Raw genomic sequence first — 18,219 nt, forward strand, 5'->3', positions numbered from 1 at the left:
TACTCAGGGTCACAATGCTAGTAAGTGTCTGAGGCTGGATTTGAACTCAGGTCCTCCTGACTCCAGGGCTGGTGCTCTATCTACTGTGCCACCTAGCTGCCCATGCTTCCACATTGGAATGTAAGCCCCTCAAGGGAAAGGACTGTTTTTTACTTTTTTTTTAGTAACTAGTCTTTGGCAAATTGCCTGGCACATAGCTGGCACTAATAAAGTGCTAGTTGACTGACTGCTTGGATTAGATTATGATAGCTTAATACAAATTGTTTCTGGCAGGCTTGGCTTGAAAACACAGAGCATAGAATTTTCTTCTACATTCACTAAATTTGCTTTTCAAAAAAGTTTTGTTGATATCTTTTATTTTTATATCACTTAAATTTACTCCTGTATTTTTCCCCTTCCATAGAGTCATTCCTTATAACAAAAATTTTTTTTATAAAGAAAAAACATCAAAACCCAAATCGAAAAAAATCTGATAATATATGCAATAGTCTTCACCTGTGAACTCCCCCCTACACACATACACATACATACACACACACACACACACTCACACACACACACATTTCTGCAAAAAGAGTTGGGAGAGTTGTCTCCTCACATCTCTTTGAGTCCATTCCTGTGGAATCCGCTTTTTGATCTTGGGCAAGTCATTTTTTCCCTGGGGCCTCAGTGACCTCATTGTGAAAGAAATTGGATTAGATAATCCCTAGAGGCCCTTGCCTCTCTGACATTTGCTTTGATGCCTTGTTTGTTTTTTTTCCTTTATTCCTTTTTTTTTTAGGCAATTGGGATTAAGTGACTTGCCCAGGGTCATACAGCTAGTAAGTGTCAAGTGTTTGGTCTAACTCCGGATTTGAACTCGGTTTCTCCTGACTTCAGGGCCAGTGTTCTATCCACTGTGCCACATAGCTGCCCCCTGATGCCTTCTTGATATCTCAATACAAGAAAGATTCCTGATCTCAGTGGTGAAGATTGTGTCTACTTTGCAACTTCTCATCTTGTGTTATTCTTATCTGTATCTTTAATAAATTCTCTGCTAAGGATCTTTTCAATATTCTGGAGGCCTACTTCTGATTTTTATAATACTCCAAATTTAACATCAGAAAACTCTACCTGTCCAACTTTTGTTTCTCACTTGTACTATATGACAAACCCACTTCCTTTTTGTTTTTGTTTTTTTGAATTTTTTTGGGGGGGGGTTAGGCAATGGGGTTAAGTGACTTGCCCAGGGTCACACAGCTAGTCCTCTTGAATCGAGGGCTGGTGCTCTATCCACTGAGCCACTTAGCTGCCCCCCCCACTTCCTTTTTGGTCATATATGGAGAGAAAGAATATTCCACCAGGGAAAATGATACCATATATTGTCAAAGAGCAAATATACTAAAACTTTATGAATTTATATATAGCACTTAGACCCTCCCCCACACACTGACAAGGCAAGAAATACAATAATAGGGTAGGTTTTTTATTGCCTTGAATTTGGAGTAGCTTTCCGAAAGTTCATGTGGTGGGAGGGGATGGAGAGAAGGAGAAAATTTGGAATTGAAAATAAAAATTGAAAAAAGAAAAAAAGCTACCCCAAGTTCTAGGTCAGCATCTACTCAAAAAACATGGATTGTAAACTCTACCATCAACCAAAACAACCAGAGGACACATTGACTAAAAAAACAAAAAATCATTTAATGAAATGGCATAAGAAGACAAGTGATTAGGAAATGTCTGACACATCTAGGGGTGACCTTCCCATAAGTTTCCATACCACCACTGCATAAGGAGGCACATGCAAGGAAAATACATGGAAGGACAAATGCATAAAGAACACATAAGGCCAGGGAAGAATATGGAAGGTTACAGGGGATGTGCATGTCATGGCCATGGATAAGACCTCTTTACAGCTAAAGAATGGTCAATATTCTGTGGTGATGTCATGGCTAGATAGACTACTCCGTTGCTGCTCTCTTCTGCCCTCTGCTGGCCTTTATGTGCAATACAGCTTCTTCATTGTGCTGTTCCTACTCTCTACTAGTCTTGAGATGCAATGAGTAGCTTTGACTCTCAGTTTCCCCCTGCTGGATTTCAGCTTTGATTTAGCTTCTTCGAACTCTTTAGTTTATAACCCCAGGAACTAGCTTTAGTCTGTGGATCCTGCTAACTAAAGAAGCCCTGCTGAGGGGATATCTTCTCGCAGGTGTCAAATAGGTATATCTTTGTTTTCCATAGGAAAATACAAGTGAAAGTCCCAGAAGTTCAGCAGCCTGCAAACTCATTATTATTTTTATTATTTTTAATTTTTTATTATTAATGATTTATTTTAAATTATTAACAATCACTTCCATAAGCTTTTGAGTTTTAAATTTTTCTTCCCCTCCCTCCCCACCTCCCTCCCCAAGATGGCGTGCAATCTGATATAGGCTATACATATACATTCCTATTAAACATATTTTCACATTAGTGATGTTGTAAGTATGAATTAGAACCAATAGGAGGAACCACCAGAAAGAGGAAACAAAACACAACAGAAGAAAAAAAATAGCAAATAGTATGCTTTGATCTACATTCACCCTCCATAGTTCTTTCTTTGCATGTGGATAGCATTTGGGGATGTATTGCTGAGAAGGGTTAAGTCTAACCATATTAGTCATTGCACAGCGTGGCTGTTACTGTGTACAACGTTCCTTGCAAACTCATTATAGACAGTAGTTAATAGTCAATAAACATTTATTAAGCAAATAGTTAAGTGCCAGGAACATACTATGCCTGGCATATAGAAATTTTAAGTCCTTCTTTTGAACCCCAATTCAACTGAGCTTTTACTCTTGAATTCAATCCCAATTTAATTTAGGGTGAAAAAATTCCTCTTATTCCCACACCACTAGTTGCTTGGGCATATCACCACACCAGTCAATTACCAAGACTGGAGAGGCAGGAGAGAGGCAGCAATTTTTTTATCCTGCATTTCTGCCAGCAATAAAATTGCTTTTCTGACTACAGTAATAAATGGAGGAAGACATAATGAAAACCCTAAAACTATAGGCTAGTTTGAATCTATGTTTATTTATTACTTTCAAGTAGTCAATGAATGCATATTAGATGCCTACTATGTACTAGGTCCTGTCCTAAGTGATGTGCAATGCATAGCACTAGCAAATAGCATGACATTGCCAATGACGCATCTTAAGTGTAACTACCTGCTCCTCTGATTATACCCTCTAACTGGAGGCTGCAGAGCCTCCATTTAAGGAGAGGACCCAGCACTCTCTTCTCCTCATTTCCCACCAGCTACATTCTTTTGGACTTCTATGGAATTTTCCATCATGCCTCTGTGCCTGTACCTTTTCCCACCCCACTACTCCCTTCTCTGTTTCCTTTTATGTTTCTTCCAGCATTAGATTGTAAATTCCTGAGAGGCAGGACTGTCTTTTGTCTTTATTTGTATTCTGTGTATCCCCAGTACTTAGCAGATGCTTAATAATCGTTTATTGACTATTAATTAATGTTTAGAATGTGCACATTTGTATGTATATGGGATTGATCAAATGAACTGACCAGTTTACAGATTGTTGAATTTCTGGGACTTTTTGGATCCACCTTCTTATGGAAAGTGTGGACATATCCATTGACATCAATGTGCCCTCTGGTTGTTCTGGTTGATAGTAGAATTTAGAATCCACATTTTTGTTTGTTTGTTTGTTTGTTTGTTTGAGTGGATGCTGACCTTGAACTTGGGGTAGCTTTTTTTTTTCAATTTTTATTTTCAATTCCAAATTCTCACCCTATCTCCCTCCTCTCCCCCACCATATCCATTGACACCTGTTGGAAGATGTCTCAGGGATTACAGAGTAGGAGATAACACCCCTTTGTGCCGGCCTTGCCCCTTTTGCCTTTTTTTTTTTCCCCAGAGAGATCCTGAAAGAAACTCAAAACTAAGAGTTTAACTAAATCCTTGTTGGAAATGGAGTGGGCTTCCCATCTGGAGATAATTAATAACTGCAGCCTTAGGGCAGAAGCTCTTGGCACCGGCAAAGATGCAATCTTCCAAGTAGCCTAAGAGGAGAGTTCCTAGAGCCTTAGTTCCTGGCGCCTTAAGCTTTGGTGGGTTAACGGTGTAACCCTCTCAACCATATGGTAACCATGAAAATAAAGATCTCATGGTCTTAGTGGCAGGAGATTTTGAACTTTAGGCTCCTAGATAGAGGAGGGAGCTCTAGAAGAATATAGAGTTCCTATATTCTAACTACCTGGATAGAGGAAAGATTTCTTGGGCAGCATGATCCTGGAATCCAGCTCAGCCTTCTAGTCAGAAAGGAGTGATTTCTTGGGCAATGCCAGCTTGGTATTGCCTCCCCAAAAACTCTAATTTAGAGAATGCTAGAAACAAGAATTTTATCAGTCAATATGCCTTTATTGAGCACTCTCTCTGTGTCTGAAACTGTTCTATGCACTGGGGATAGATAACAAAGACAAAAGTTAAGCAGTTCCTGTCCTCAAGGACTTTACATTCTAATAAAGGTGATACATAAGTATATACTGGGAGTACATAAATATATGCTGAGTATTCTCTAGGAGTATACTCTCCAAGAGTCAGGCTGATATATCAATTCCTAGTGGTTATAGAGTACCCTGAGGGAATTAGTGAACTTGGTGGAATTGGGCTTTTCTCTACTACCATTGGCTTTGAGCTCCAGCTAGTTGTCTCTCCCCCCACCCTCTCATGGTTAAGGGCTGGTAATTTATCCCTCAAAACCATTTAACTTATTTAACATCAATTAGCTTTTTACAAAGGTATTTTTACTTTAATGATATAGCAAGAACATAGTTCAAATGTTTTGCTCTAATATCTTTGGTACATGAAGCGCCCTATATCACCTTAGTCTCCAGGGGCAAGTAGGTTCAATTTAGCTTAGCTCCTACAGAGCATTTGTTTCTACCAAAGTCATGCACAAAGTTGGCATCTCTGCTAGATGACTCTCAGCTACACCTTGACCTGAAGGTCACTCCTTGCTCTTTGAGCATTTGAGTATTAGGTCTGATACTGGGTATCAGAGGGGGACGTTGGAGTTGTCTCTTGACTTTTTGAACTCACAAAGTTAGAATCTCCGATCTCCTTCAACTAAAAAGGAAATGGACAAATTCAGAGGCCAAGAACTAAGGCCTTTAACCTTAAGCATCGTCTTTTGTTGGATGCTATGACCAAAGTATCTCTGAATGAAGCAAAGAGGAAATGATTGGAGCTTTGAGGACTTAATTAAATTATTTCATAGCCAATGAAAGAACCTCTTCTTCAACATTTGGTTGGCTGACCAGTTACAAAATATCCATGCACATACCACATTCTCTCCAAGACACTAGCATTCCACACCATCACATCTCTCCTGGAAGCAAGCTTTCTAGTTTTCTTTACATAAAGAGACACATATGAGACACTCTGCACACATACCAGACCCCACAAGGAACTATAGTCAGGATCACACAAGATCTGACAGGTTCCAGTGTAAGTGAGAGAAGACCTTGGAATATAACATTCTGAGAGATTAAGCAAAACAGCCAAGAATAGCACCCTGTAATGTTGAGTATCATACTTCTGAGAGAGACAGAGAGAGAGAGACAGAGAGAGAGAGAGAGAAGGATCTTTAAAGGAATGGATAATTTTCAAGCATTTCAGATGAAAAAGACCAGATATGACTATGTACTTTGAAATCTAAACACAAGAGGCCAGAGAAACCTAGAAAGATAAATTTATCTGAACAATTGGACAGAACTGTGTGATGACATGGTGCTAACATTTTAATAGACAGAGAAGAAACAAGTGTCCCTTCATAATCTTAAAGTATTCAAAGGATATTGAGGGAATTAAATAAGAAAAAACAGATGTCCTGGGGATAAATTGGTTCTGTTTTGAGAATTTAAGTTGATGAAAGAAAAGAGAGGGAGGCAGCTAGGTGGTACAGTGGATAGAGGTCTGGCCTTGGAGTCAGGAGGACCTGAGTTCAAATCCAGCCTCAGACACTTGACACTTACTAGCTGTGTGACCCTGGACAAATCACTTAACCCCAATTGCCTCACCAAAAAGTTAAAAAAAAAAAAAAAAAGAAAAGAGAAAGCAAAAGGAAAACATTGGTGTAGAAAAGAGGAAGAAGGGAGAATTTACTATTTCTCAAAATTGAGCAAATATACAAAAACATGGAGGAAGGGGTGAAGTAATAGGCATCAGATGAATTTCATTCTTATCTGAAGTGGACAAAAAAGAACAGGTGATACATAAGCATATACTGGGAGTACATAAGTATATGCTGAGTATTCTGTAGGAGTATACTCTCCAAGAGTCAGGCTGATATATCAATTCCTAATGGTTATAGAGTACCCTGAGGGTACTTTAATGATATAGCAAGAACAAAGTTCAAATGTTTTGCTCTAATATCTTTGGTACATGAAGCGCCCTATATCACCTTAGTCTCCAGGGGCAAGTAGGTTCAATTTAGCTTAGTTCCTGCAGAGCATTGTTTCTACCAAAGTCATGCACAAAGTTGGCATCTCTGCCAGATGACTCTCAGCTACACCTTGACCTGAAGGTCACTCCTTGCTCTTTGAGCATTTGAGTATTAGATCTGATACTGGGTATCAGAGGGGGACGTTGGAGTTGTCTCTTGACTTTTTGAACAGACATTTTGGCGTAGAAACCCTCAAATTCAACAAGGAAATGACTGGAGATAGGGGAGGTAGTGTTAAGGAGAAGACTAATACTGGGAAGGGAATGATAACAAGTACAGTAAACTTCCTGATCCTGAAGAGGGATTAAAAGAAGAAAAGAAGGGGCAGCTAGGTGGTGCAGTGGATAGAGCACTGGCCCTGAATTCAGGAGGACCTGAGTTCAAATATGACCTCAGACCAAACACTTGACACTTACTAGCTGTTTGACCCTGGGCAAGTCACTTAACCCCAATAGCCTTAAAAAAAAAAAGAAAAAAAAAGAAAAAAGAAAAGCATGAAACTAGAATCTAAAGGGAGGGGGATAATTTAAGATTGTTTCTACACCAGTGAAAAAAGACTCAATAAATTGTGGCATAGGGATGTAATAGAATATTATTGTGCCATATGAAATGAAGAAAAATTATTTCAGAGCATACTGGGCAGTATGAACTGACACAGAATGGAGTGAGCAGAACCTAGAAAAACTATATTTGAGGATAGAAATATTGTATAGAAAAACAGCTTTGAAAGACTTAAAAACTTGGATCAATACGATGACCAGCCATGTTTCCAGAGGTCATGTTATCCACCTTCCTGTCAAGGAAGTGTTAGATATAAGGTGCAGAAACATACATTTTTTGGACATGGACACCATGTAGATTTGTTTTGCTTGACCATGCTTATTTGTTACGAAGGGTTTTTTCCCCTTTATCTCGTGTGTGTGTGTGTGTGTGTGTGTGTGTATGTGTGTGTATTCTTATATTCACCAATTCAGACGAAAGTGAGATTGAAATGTCACCTACTCCCCCTACCCCTTCTTCTACATAAAGTCTTCTACTTATGGCACTTTGATTATGTGAAATAATTTCCTTCTCCCTTCCCTTCTGTGTTTCTTTTCTCCTTTTCCATTCTTTTAAGATCACCAAAATGTAACAAAACTTCTACCAGGCTCTCTACCTTAGTAGACTCCTTCTATGACTCCTGATAAGGATAGGGTTGTGAGGAGACACATGTATCATCTCCTTACATTAGAATATAAACAATTTATCATTATTTAATCACGTATGATTGCTTGCTCATGCTTTCCTCAGTCTACCTTTGATCTGTGAAGTCTGGCTCCTCTTTTTGGGTCTGGGACTTTTTCTTGCCCCAGTACACCGATGTAGTCCTATTTCAGTCCGTACACTGAAATGCTCCATCTGATTGCTCCTGACTAGACCTCTTCCCCAAACCTCTCCACAAACCTTTTTGTCTCCCTATACTATAGGGAGGAAAATAACTCACTGATTTTTTTCCTTAGATTTCCCAATCAGGATCCGGTCTGGTGCATTTTCTACATCTTTGTACAGGAGTTGTGATGAGAATTTAGTTGTGCTTCTTCCTGCTATCCCACAATTGTAGCTCCACATGGAGCATCAGTTTCTATGGGAAATACAAAGCTGTTTTAGAAAAACATTAGAATAGGGCAGCTAGGTGGCACAGTGGATAAAGTACCACCCTGGAGTCATGAGGACCTGAGTTCCAATCCAGCCTCAGACACTTGACACTTACTAGCTGGGTGACCCTGGGCAAGTCACTTAATCCTGATTGCCTGGCCAAAAAAAAAATAGAGTGGTTTGGGAGGGAAGCACTAGAAGTTAGGAGATCAAGAAAGGTTTCCCGTAGATATTAATACTGTGCTTTGCATTTAGGCACAAGCTTGTCCAAACAATTTTCATTTATTATTCTTTAGTTATGTCCAACTCTTTGTGACCCTACCTGGGGTATTCCTGGCAAAGATACTGCAGTGTTTGTCGTTTCTTTTGCCAGATCATCTTACAGATGAGGATTAAAGAAAACAGAGGTTAAGTGATTTGCCCATTGTCATACAGCTAGTAAGTATCTGAGGTGGAATTTGAACTCAGGTCTTACTGACAACAGGCCCAGCACTTTATCCACTGAACCACCTTGCTGCCTCTAATCATTATTCCAAACCCAAGCATTTCTAGCTTAGAGAAAGAAATGTCCAAATGGATATTTGTTGTCACAATGTCCTCGGCCATCTGTCTAAACCAAGATATCTTGAAATAATGTTTGTAGGATTCTTGAACAAAGAAAAACTTTGCAATAGAATAAAACATAGTTATGCAACTAGAGTTTGGGTAACATTTTACTTCATCGAATAAAATAATAATCCCTTAATCCTGGAGGGGAGGTCTTTCTCCTAAAACTATTCAATCACTCTATTGCCATTCTCCTCAAAGGCTTTTCTTCCCCTCTCCCTACCTGGTCCCAGGTGGCCTGAAGTAATAAATTTAAAAAAAAACCCTCTTCCCTCTGATCAATGCATTTTTTTCTTTAGGGTGAAAGAAAATGATCTTTCTCTTTTTGCAAGTATCACACTTTTATTGATATTTAATGACCACAGAGGACATTTTCACAGAAGAGATAAAAGAGACAGACCTAATCTGAAAAAGATAGTATACAATGTAATATCCTTTACCTTCATTTCCCCCCTCAGCACTATCTGCTTCAATCTCCTCATAATCCTTCTCCCGGGCAGCCATATGCTCCTGTGCCTTACAGAACTCATCTTCCTCCATCCTCTCCCCCGCATACCAATGAACACAGGTATACTTGGCATATATCAGATCGAACTTGTGGTCCAGCAGAGCCCAGGCCTCAGCAGCGGCTGTAGTTTGGCTCAACATGCACATAGCCCATTGTACCTTAGCCAGGTTAACACCAGGAGCCACAGTGAGAAGTTGGTAATTTATGCCAGCCCGGAGATGGTTGGACACCAAAACACAAACTAGATGCTACACTTTGTCTTGATGATGGTGATGGCTGTATCAACATCTTTGGGAAATACATCACCACAGTGTAACAATAAGCAAGCCATGTATTTACCATACTGAGAGTCACACTTCACCATCTGTTTGGCAGGTTCAGAGCAAGCATTGGTGATCTTTGCTATAGTTAGCTGCTCATGGTTGGCCTTCTCAGCAGATATGATGGGGGCATGTGACCAGAGGAAAGTGGATAAGGGAATAGGGAATTAGGCTGGTCTGTAATTCTGTTAGATCAACATTCAGGGCACCTCAAATCAGACAGTAATGGAGGACACAATTTGGCTAATAAGGCAATTCAGTTTAGTCTAGGTTGGACATTTGACAGATATCATAAATAGCTTCATGGTCTACCATAAAGGCACAATCCAGGGTGATATGAGTGGTCAGAATGAAGGTGTAGGGCTTGTGAGAAATGATTATTTCTCCTTGTCTACTACCTCATCCAGAAATCAACCAGTATGGGAAATCTTAAGCAGAGATTTACCCAAGCCAAGATCTAATCAGAGAGTAAAAGCAATTCTAAGTTTGGGCTAATGGGTGCATTCCTGCTCATTCACTTTGCTCAGACAGAAAATATAGATCCTCCCTTTTGTCATACAAATGATATGGAAGCTGATAAGTCTCTTTGACCAAGATTTGGTGACCCAGGTAACCTACCCCAAGACCCTTATTGTAATACAGCCTACACTGTCATTGTAACATTAATTCATCAATTGTTAACCAATCAGAGTTGATTGCCACCCTCAGGAACACCAACTCTTTGAAGGATATATAAACTGTGAGCCCACCTTATGAAGGGTCTGATGGTCTATGACATCCTTTTATTAAATGCAGGCATTACTAATAAAATGATTCAATTACCTAGAAAGTATGTCTCTTGGAACTTTCTTAATGGTCACAGGCTCAACTACAGCTGTGGAAACCTGAGGGGCCAGGTAAATGAAGAATTCCTGCTTGGACTTCTTGCCATAATCAAGAGATAGACATGCCATCAGCAGAGAGGTGAAACCAGAGCCAGGCCCAGCACCAAAGCTGTGGAAAACCAAGATGCACTGATCATCAAACTTCTGAATTCTGTCCAGAGCTGGGTTGATGATTGCCTTGCCAATAGAGCTGTGCCCATAGGCAAAATGATTGGTGGAATCTTCCTTGCCAATGATCAGTTGCTTAGGCTATAAGAGCTGGTGATGGGTTCCAGTAGGAACTTTCTCGTTAATAGCTGGTTCTATCTAGATCTACAAATACCACCCCGGGGAACATTCACTGAAGAAGGGGTTGAAGGAATCGTCTCTTCTGCCAATGGTTTTGTCACTTGGTATCTGATCATTGGGCTGGAAACCATGTTCCAAGCACTACAGCTCCTAGCAGGCATTGCCAATTTGAATGACAGCCTGGCCCGAGTGGCTAGAGATGCATGCACACAGGATGAGGGTGGGCTGGGGTCCACTGGGCTAAGAAGAAATGGCGAGGAGGGGGACAGGTGTTTCTCACCATGGAAAGTGATGATCTTAACCAAACATGAAGTCTTTCTCTAAGTCTGGTAATGTATCCTTCAGTCCATTATCCAGAAGTTTTGCTTTCCTTCTTGATCTTTATATACTTTCCCCAGAGGAAAGAATTAGGTCTACGAGAAGGATGAGGGGAGAAAGATTTTAGGGAAGGGTATTGTTTCCTGAGACATTTGATTAAGTACTGATAAAGTTTTCACTTTTCAGCTAAATCTAGAAAGAATTTTAGACTTCAGGAATTTTTTTTTCTCTTTTAGTGTATCTTCAGTTGAACTAAGGAGGTTTTAAAAAATATGCTTCCAAACTCACTATTAGGTCCCTCAAGTCACAGCCATGTTGTTCTTCGGTTGTTTGAGTCATGTCCAACCCTTCATGACCCCATTTGGGGTTTTTTCTTGGCAGAGACACTGGAGTGGTTGGTTATTTCCTTCTCCAGCTTATTTTACAGATGAGGAAACTGAGGCAAACAGGGTTAAGGGACTTGCCCAGGGTCACACAGCTAGTAAGTATGTGAGGCCAGATTGGAACTGAGCAGGCCTAGCACTAAATCTACTGCACCACCTAGCTGTCCATAGCCCCATTACCAGTACAATATAGATGGGAAGGATGGACTTTTGCTGCAGAGAGCAACTGGGTAGGAAGGCTGTGAAGTTATGTAGAAATCACGAGCTTCTGGAGGGCAGTGACTACGGTGGCTAGGCAGCTAGCCTCCCTCCTACCTATGATTCTTCAAGATGAGCTTCACTGACACCCTCTGCCCTGGGGCCCGCTCTGTTTGATTGGAGGGTGGAGAGCTCCTTGAAGAACCTCCATTTAAGGAGGCCCTGAGCAGTCATTTTCACTTTCATTTAACACTCAGTGGCTGATCTCTGGACTTTTCCACCCTCCTCATCTGTAAGATAGGGATAATAATAATAGAACTTGGCTCTCAGGTTTGTTGTGAAGATATTTGTGAAGTGCTCTGCAAACCTTAAAGTGCTAGGTAAATGCTATTATTATTAGCTGGTTCAACCTCCTCATTTTTAAAAAAAAATTTTGGGTGAGGCAGTTGGGGTTAAGCGACTTGCCCAGAGTCACATAGCTAGTAAGTGTTATGTGTCTGAGGTTGGATTTGAACTCAGGTCCTCCTGACTCCAGGGTTAGTGCTCTATCCACTGAGCCACCTAGCTGCCCCCAACCTCCTCATTTTACACAAGCAATCTGAGACCTCCATGTTCATCCAGGTTGTATGAGTCAGAGGCAGTATTTGAACCCAGGTTCTCTAATTCCAGAGTCAGTTCTCTTTCCACCAGTTTATGCTTAATAAATGTTTATTGACTGACTGTACTCCCTCCATGTCTTAGAGCTCACCAAGAAGATCCTTCCATCTTATGTAGAAACTCCTTTGACCCTCCTCTGTTAGGGGAGTCCCCAGTCTGCTTGAACACTAGTGTTGGGGAGATCACCAGCTCCTCAGGCAGCCTATTCCATTTGGTGCATAGCGGGTTTTTAAAAACCACCCATATTGAGTAGAGACCTGCATCCTTCTTCCTGCTGCTGCTACTACCAGCTCTGCTCTCTGGAGCCAAATAGAACAAATCTCATACTGCTTCTACATGACATGTGCAGCAAATGATTGAAAGACAGTAATCATGCAGGGAGTGTGGAGTCTAGGCTAACTATCCCCACCTCCTTCTCCTTTATCTGATCCTTTTGCACCAGGGTCTCCAGCCCTCCTACCATCCAGGGTACCTTTGGCTTGGGAGGGTCTGGGGAGCGGGCGACAATTTCGTTTTGTCTTTGTTATTGTTGCTTTTGTTGTTCCGGGACTAGTTCCTGGTTGACCTAGTGAAAATTTTTAATAGCCCCCACCACCTTCCTAGTCCCTTAAGGAATATGAGCCTATCTCATCCCCTGCCTCCTCTGCTCCAAAGGGACTCAGCTATCCTAGAATATGAGGGACTCAGTGTGCTAGGGGGAGGCAGGGAGCAGGGAGGCGAGAAAGATCTGCAGTGTAACAGAGGGACATGGGGGTGGCCATGCTGAGCCCAAGGGGAATAAGCTGTAATAGGAAAAGGTTAGGCAGGACTAATGATAAACTGTCTGGGGAGGGCAGTTTGGAGTGGGGGGGGGGGAGGAAGCTTTTCAATGCCCCTCAAGTCACTTTCCAGCTTTTCCTATCAAGGAAGTAAGATCCATTAACTGGTTCTGTCAGCCCCAAGACTGTGTGAGATATAAATGTCCTTCCCATCTTCCCCCCTTCCTCCCCCGTGATGGCCCCCTCTCCTCATTCCAGCCCTCATTTAACATCTAGGCAAAGGCTTCAGAGTTCCTGTACCCCTTTCTAGGCAGACCCATGGTTATGGAATCCTCTGTGGAAAGGAGAGATAAAGAAGAGGGAGGAAGGGGGTCAAGGTCTCTTGCTTATTTCAGCTCTCCCCATTTCAGATTGTAGCACCCAGTGAAGAAGATACCAGATTTCAGCTACAGATGTGAATTGTGCAAGTGGGAAGAGAAAATAGGCAGGGGAGGGGGGAAAGACAGGCTTAGAAAGCCTTCTTATCTCTCAGCAGGCAGCTGTTCCCAAGCTGGAGGCAAGCTACTTATCAGCCCGGGGCCCACACTGATTCCTTGGCTTTCTCGGGAGCTTTGGTAATTGAATATTAATTTCCAGCAGTGGGTTTGGGCTTGTTCCCTCCCCCCCTGCATCCATAGGTTGTCTTTGGCCCTTCTGGGCACAGAGGGGTTTGAGGCAGTATTTAAGGGTGGAGGCTGGGCAAGACATTCTCTCTAGTTTCCCCAGAGAGGGGACTTTGAGTGACTACAGGGGCAGGGGACTAATCTGCTTGGCCTGCAGGGGACGTGGAGGACTCCAAAAGACACCTTGACCCCTGGGGGAAAGGGAAGAAGAAGAGAACAAAAGAAACCTCTTTCAGAAGAGGCTGGGAGTTTGGCTTCAGGGGGCTGTTTCAGGCCTTCCAGGGACATACTTAACAAGGACTGGGAAGAAGGAAACCTTGGAGATTCGGTAAAAGGCAGGAGCTTGCTAGAGATTGTGCTCTGACTTTTCTTTCCTCCTGGGGAGGGGCGGCATTGGTACCACTCCCATTTACAATGATCTTAGCCCTTTGTAGTGACTAGCTCTGGGGGGGAGGGTCAGGGAAGGCACTGGAAACCAAACCCAGAGAATTTGTGAGACACCTAGAGTAGGCACCACTTGTCATTGAACTTATGTTCTGGCACTGAATGCCTTCTGCAAGTGTTAGGAACTGGATAGGAAGCAGGGTCATCCCTTGGGCTTCTTTACCCAGCATTTTTCACAAGTACCCTCCCTCCACCCCCATCCTGGAGCAGTCATCACCTTTTTGGAAAGTAGAGGCAGAGAGTACTTCCTTTGAGATCCTTGTTTAAAAGACAGCAGGGATATCAGTCAATACACCAAGCCTCCAAGTCTGACAGGCTTCCCCCAAGAGAGAATACTAAGTCTGGCAGGGAGGCCTCCCTTCTATCCACTTCCTTAGAGATAGGGGTATTACCCTGTGAAAGATGGGAAGGAGGTAGGGGAAGGGGAATCATCCCAGAGCAAACACCCCTATCTTCTTGTGTATGTGTTTTATTCCAAAGAAGCTTGGAGCCACAAGTCACTGGAGCTGCCATTAATAACACTGACAGTGTCTCTCTGGGTGATTGAAGGGGCTCCCAGATGAAGGTGTTACTGCAGCCACGGCCAAACCAAACATTATTCTCAGGGCCCAGCTCCTCTAAGTGCCTACCCAACCTCCCCTCTTCTTCCTTCCCTCCTAGTGGTCCTCCTATTGCTCAGTATCTCCTAGGTAGGATTTTTAGGGGCCTGACATATGAAGCAAGGATTTCCACTAGCTCTCCACCCTTCAGTGCTAGGCAGGAAAAGGAGCCACCCCCCCCCCCAATCTAGCTTCTGGGTTTGTCCTCTGCCTTTGACATGACATGGATCGGGGTAGGGGGTTACCCTTTCCTTTTGGGAGTGGACAAAGCATGGGGATCCTGGGAGTCTGCATAACACACTGCTTTCTACCTAAGACTTCTATTCCCTCAACCCATGGCTCTTCATTAGAGTTAATCCTTACTCTCCCTGCCTCCCCACACACACTCTCTTCTCCCACCTCCACCCTCCATCCTGAATCTAGGTTTGAAAGGAACTCTCCTCTCCTCCCAGACCCAAGATGTGATCTCAGGACTTCTTCACAAAGGAAACAGACCAAAAAAAAAAAAAAAAAAGTAAAAGTGTGTATGTGGAGAATGGGTCCCTCTCTCCCCTCCAATGTGTCAGGCTGCCAATCTGATTTCTTCTATGTATCCTTACTATGTCTTTATCTCAGAGTCCCCACCCCCTTACTACCTTACCTTTAACTCCCCCAAAAGGCCTGATCCACACTGAGATCTTTCTTGGCACCTTTCAGGATCTCATCTCCCATTGACCTATGGATTTTTCTAAGTCAGGAGGGAGACTGTATGGAGAAACAGAATTAAGTATTGGATGGAGTTGGGAGTGTCAATTCGGTGGCCCGAAGTCCATCCCTGAGATCAGACATATAGAGACACAGCCTGGGACGAAGAAATGTCCTCAACTATGTTCGGGATTCCCCAGAATTCATGTTCTGCCTTCACAAGAACCACTCCTGCACCAACGCCCTTGGCTTCCCCCTCCCTCCCCCAGGTCTGAAGGAGTGATGGCGCTGTGGTACGGGGCAGGACCCACACCTGAGGGCCGTATCCCCTTTCCCCGATAGGAAGCGAGTGTCTCCTTCCCAGAGAGGGCATCCTCCATGCACTCCTGCAAGACACGCCAAGGGGTCCATTAGAGAAAGGGGCGGGGAGCAGCGAGACTGGTGCTCGAAGTCAGAGAGATTAAAGGCAGGCTTACAGGCTGGCAGCGGCTGTTTCGAGGCTCCGCTAATTGGTCTCCAACATTCTGAAGATCGAGTTTAGGACGACGAAGGGGAAAGGGGGTCCACTCCAAATGCAGAGCTTTTTTTCTCCTTTCGGGGAGAGGCGGTTGGCAGTGAAGGGTCATTCCGGGGCATGGTCCAAGAAAGGACAGTGATGAGGGTTGAGTCGGAAACCTGTGTCTGAGGAAAGGGGAGTCTGCTCACCCTGCTGATCTTAAGGAGAAGGGTGACTCCCGCAGCAAAGAGTTCTTAGCCGGCACCGTCCCAGCTCCCCTCCCCCTCCGCGCCCGGCCTTTCGCGGCCCTGCAGCCTCTTACTCGCCCTCTCCTCTGCCGCGGGCGAGCCGGGGCCCCTCTTCAGTCCCGGGGCAGCAGGCGGCGCTGGCGCCAGCGCCGGCGCCCAGGTCTGCGCGTCGGGCCGGGGTTCTGGGGGCTGGTAGCCGGGCTGCCCCGGGTCCAGGGCGTCCTTGGAGAGCAGAATGGAGACGGCGGGCACGTTCTTGTGCACGCTGAGGCTGGGGCCCGGGCAGCCCGGCGGCGGCGGGCGGCTTTCCCACACCTCCCGTAAGCTCCGGTAGCGCAACCGGGTGACTTGGTGCAGGCCGGCCAGCCGCCGCTTGAGAATTTCCACGCAGGTGACGGTCTTGGTGACAGCGCGGCCACAGCCGCTAAACACTATGGTGCGAGTGGCCGGCTGCTCCATGCGCGCCGCGGCGAAGCCCAGCAAGTTGCGGATCTTACTGCCCTCCTTCACCTTCATCTCCACGGCGCCGGGAGCCAGGTCGGCGAAGGGCCCGGGGCTCTCAGCCTCCGTGTCCGAGTCCTCCGTGCGCACCTTCTTGAAGTTCTCCATGCGCGGCCGGGGGGGCAGAGTGGCGCAGACGACTCCGCTGGGGTCCTCCATGGGCCAGCCGCCTGCCCTAGCCACCGGGGGGACCCTGGCCGCACCAGGATGCCCACCGGGCTCCCCGGACCCGCATGCCCCCCCCGCTCGCCTGGACACCCCCGGATCGGGGCAGGGGCGCCCGCGGGGACCGTCTGGACGCAAGTGTCCCCGGGCCTCCTCTCAAAGGCTTAGTCTCGGGGCCGGACGGGGCGGACAAGTCTCTCTGCTCTCCTTCTTCCCAAACCGCTAGCTCCCAGCTGGCCCAGACTCTGTCGGGTCTACAACCGCCCGGCTCCTCTTTCAAGACTTGGAGGCTGCCCAGGAGCCCAGCTCCTTTCACCGCTGGAGCTGTCCCTCCCTCGGCCCCGCCTTGGTCCCGCCCCCGCTGTTCCCCTCCCCCCCCCCACTCTCCCACCCAAGACCTAGAGTTCTGTCTCTGCCTTTCTCCAGCTCTCCCCCACTAGCCAAGTCCCTACAGCACTTGTTCCCACCTGAGGAGAAGGGATAGAGGAAAGCGTCTGGATGAGAGGGGAAGGGGACAGGAAGTGAGAGGTAGCGAAGGCAGGGACAGGAGAGGACCTAGAAGGGAGCTCTGTTCCTTCCCGAAGCCCGCGGCTCCCTTCTTTCTCTAGCCAGCACCACTCGCAACCCTCCCAGTTCCCGGGCGAGTTCTCTCTAGCTCAAGGACAGTATCTGCTCTCGTCAGCAAAGTGCAGGCGGCGAGGCAGAGACGATGGCTCTACCCAGCTGACGGCCTCCTCCTTCCCAGCTCGGTTCTTGTGGGGAAGGGGGTGGGTGGGGGAGGGGGAGTTGGAGACCGACTAATGGGAGCGTCTAGGCTCCTTAGGGACCAGAGTTCTGCACTCTGGGATTTTGATCCATCCCGAGCTCACATCCCTGGAAAGCAAAGACAGAAGGGGAAATCGGGGAAATGCGGGCCAAAGCGCTACAAAGCCAGGCAGAGGGGGCGGCAACTTGCCCAGACTCGTGCAGTTGATCGGTGTAAGAACCTCGTGCCCCGAACCCTTTGCTTCAGTCTCGCTGTGCTTCGAATCAGAATCCCTGGCTCCATCAGTTAGTTAACTGCTCAACGCTGGGTTGACTACCTCATCTTTCTGAGCCTCAGTTTCCTCATCTGTGAAACGGAGATACTTGTACTTGCACTGCCTACCTATCTTCCAGGGAAGCTCAAAATGCTATAGAAATGCTGAGGAGCCTCGGTCCCTGAGAAACTGGTTCTCTGTAGAGTGGGAGCCTGACAGAAAGGGTAACCCTAAACCCAACCTTGTAGCTTTATGTAGTGATTTGAGAGATCCTTGCAAGGTCTCTTTACCCCCCATATCACCACCACCTGAAATGTCACTGTTCCTTTCCTAAAAGACTACATCAAAGTCATGCGCA

At 45.1% G+C, this 18,219-nt stretch overlaps 1 protein-coding gene and 1 pseudogene across 1 annotated transcript; both read right to left on the reverse strand.

The window, feature by feature from the left end:
• LOC114039470 overlaps positions 1–16,058 on the reverse strand; it is a 29,747-nt pseudogene extending 13,689 nt beyond the window's left edge.
• A 124-nt stretch (positions 16,059–16,182) lies between these two features.
• RPP25 (ribonuclease P and MRP subunit p25) lies at positions 16,183–16,785 on the reverse strand. The gene has a single exon (XM_027857964.1). The coding sequence runs from the start codon at positions 16,783–16,785 to the stop codon at positions 16,183–16,185; it is 603 nt and encodes a 200-aa protein (XP_027713765.1).
• Positions 16,786–18,219: the final 1,434 nt, after the last annotated feature.

Source organism: Vombatus ursinus, unplaced genomic scaffold (assembly GCF_900497805.2).
Source record: "Vombatus ursinus unplaced genomic scaffold, bare-nosed wombat genome assembly UNPS02000749.1, whole genome shotgun sequence".
Classification (NCBI taxonomy): Eukaryota; Metazoa; Chordata; class Mammalia; order Diprotodontia; family Vombatidae; genus Vombatus; species Vombatus ursinus.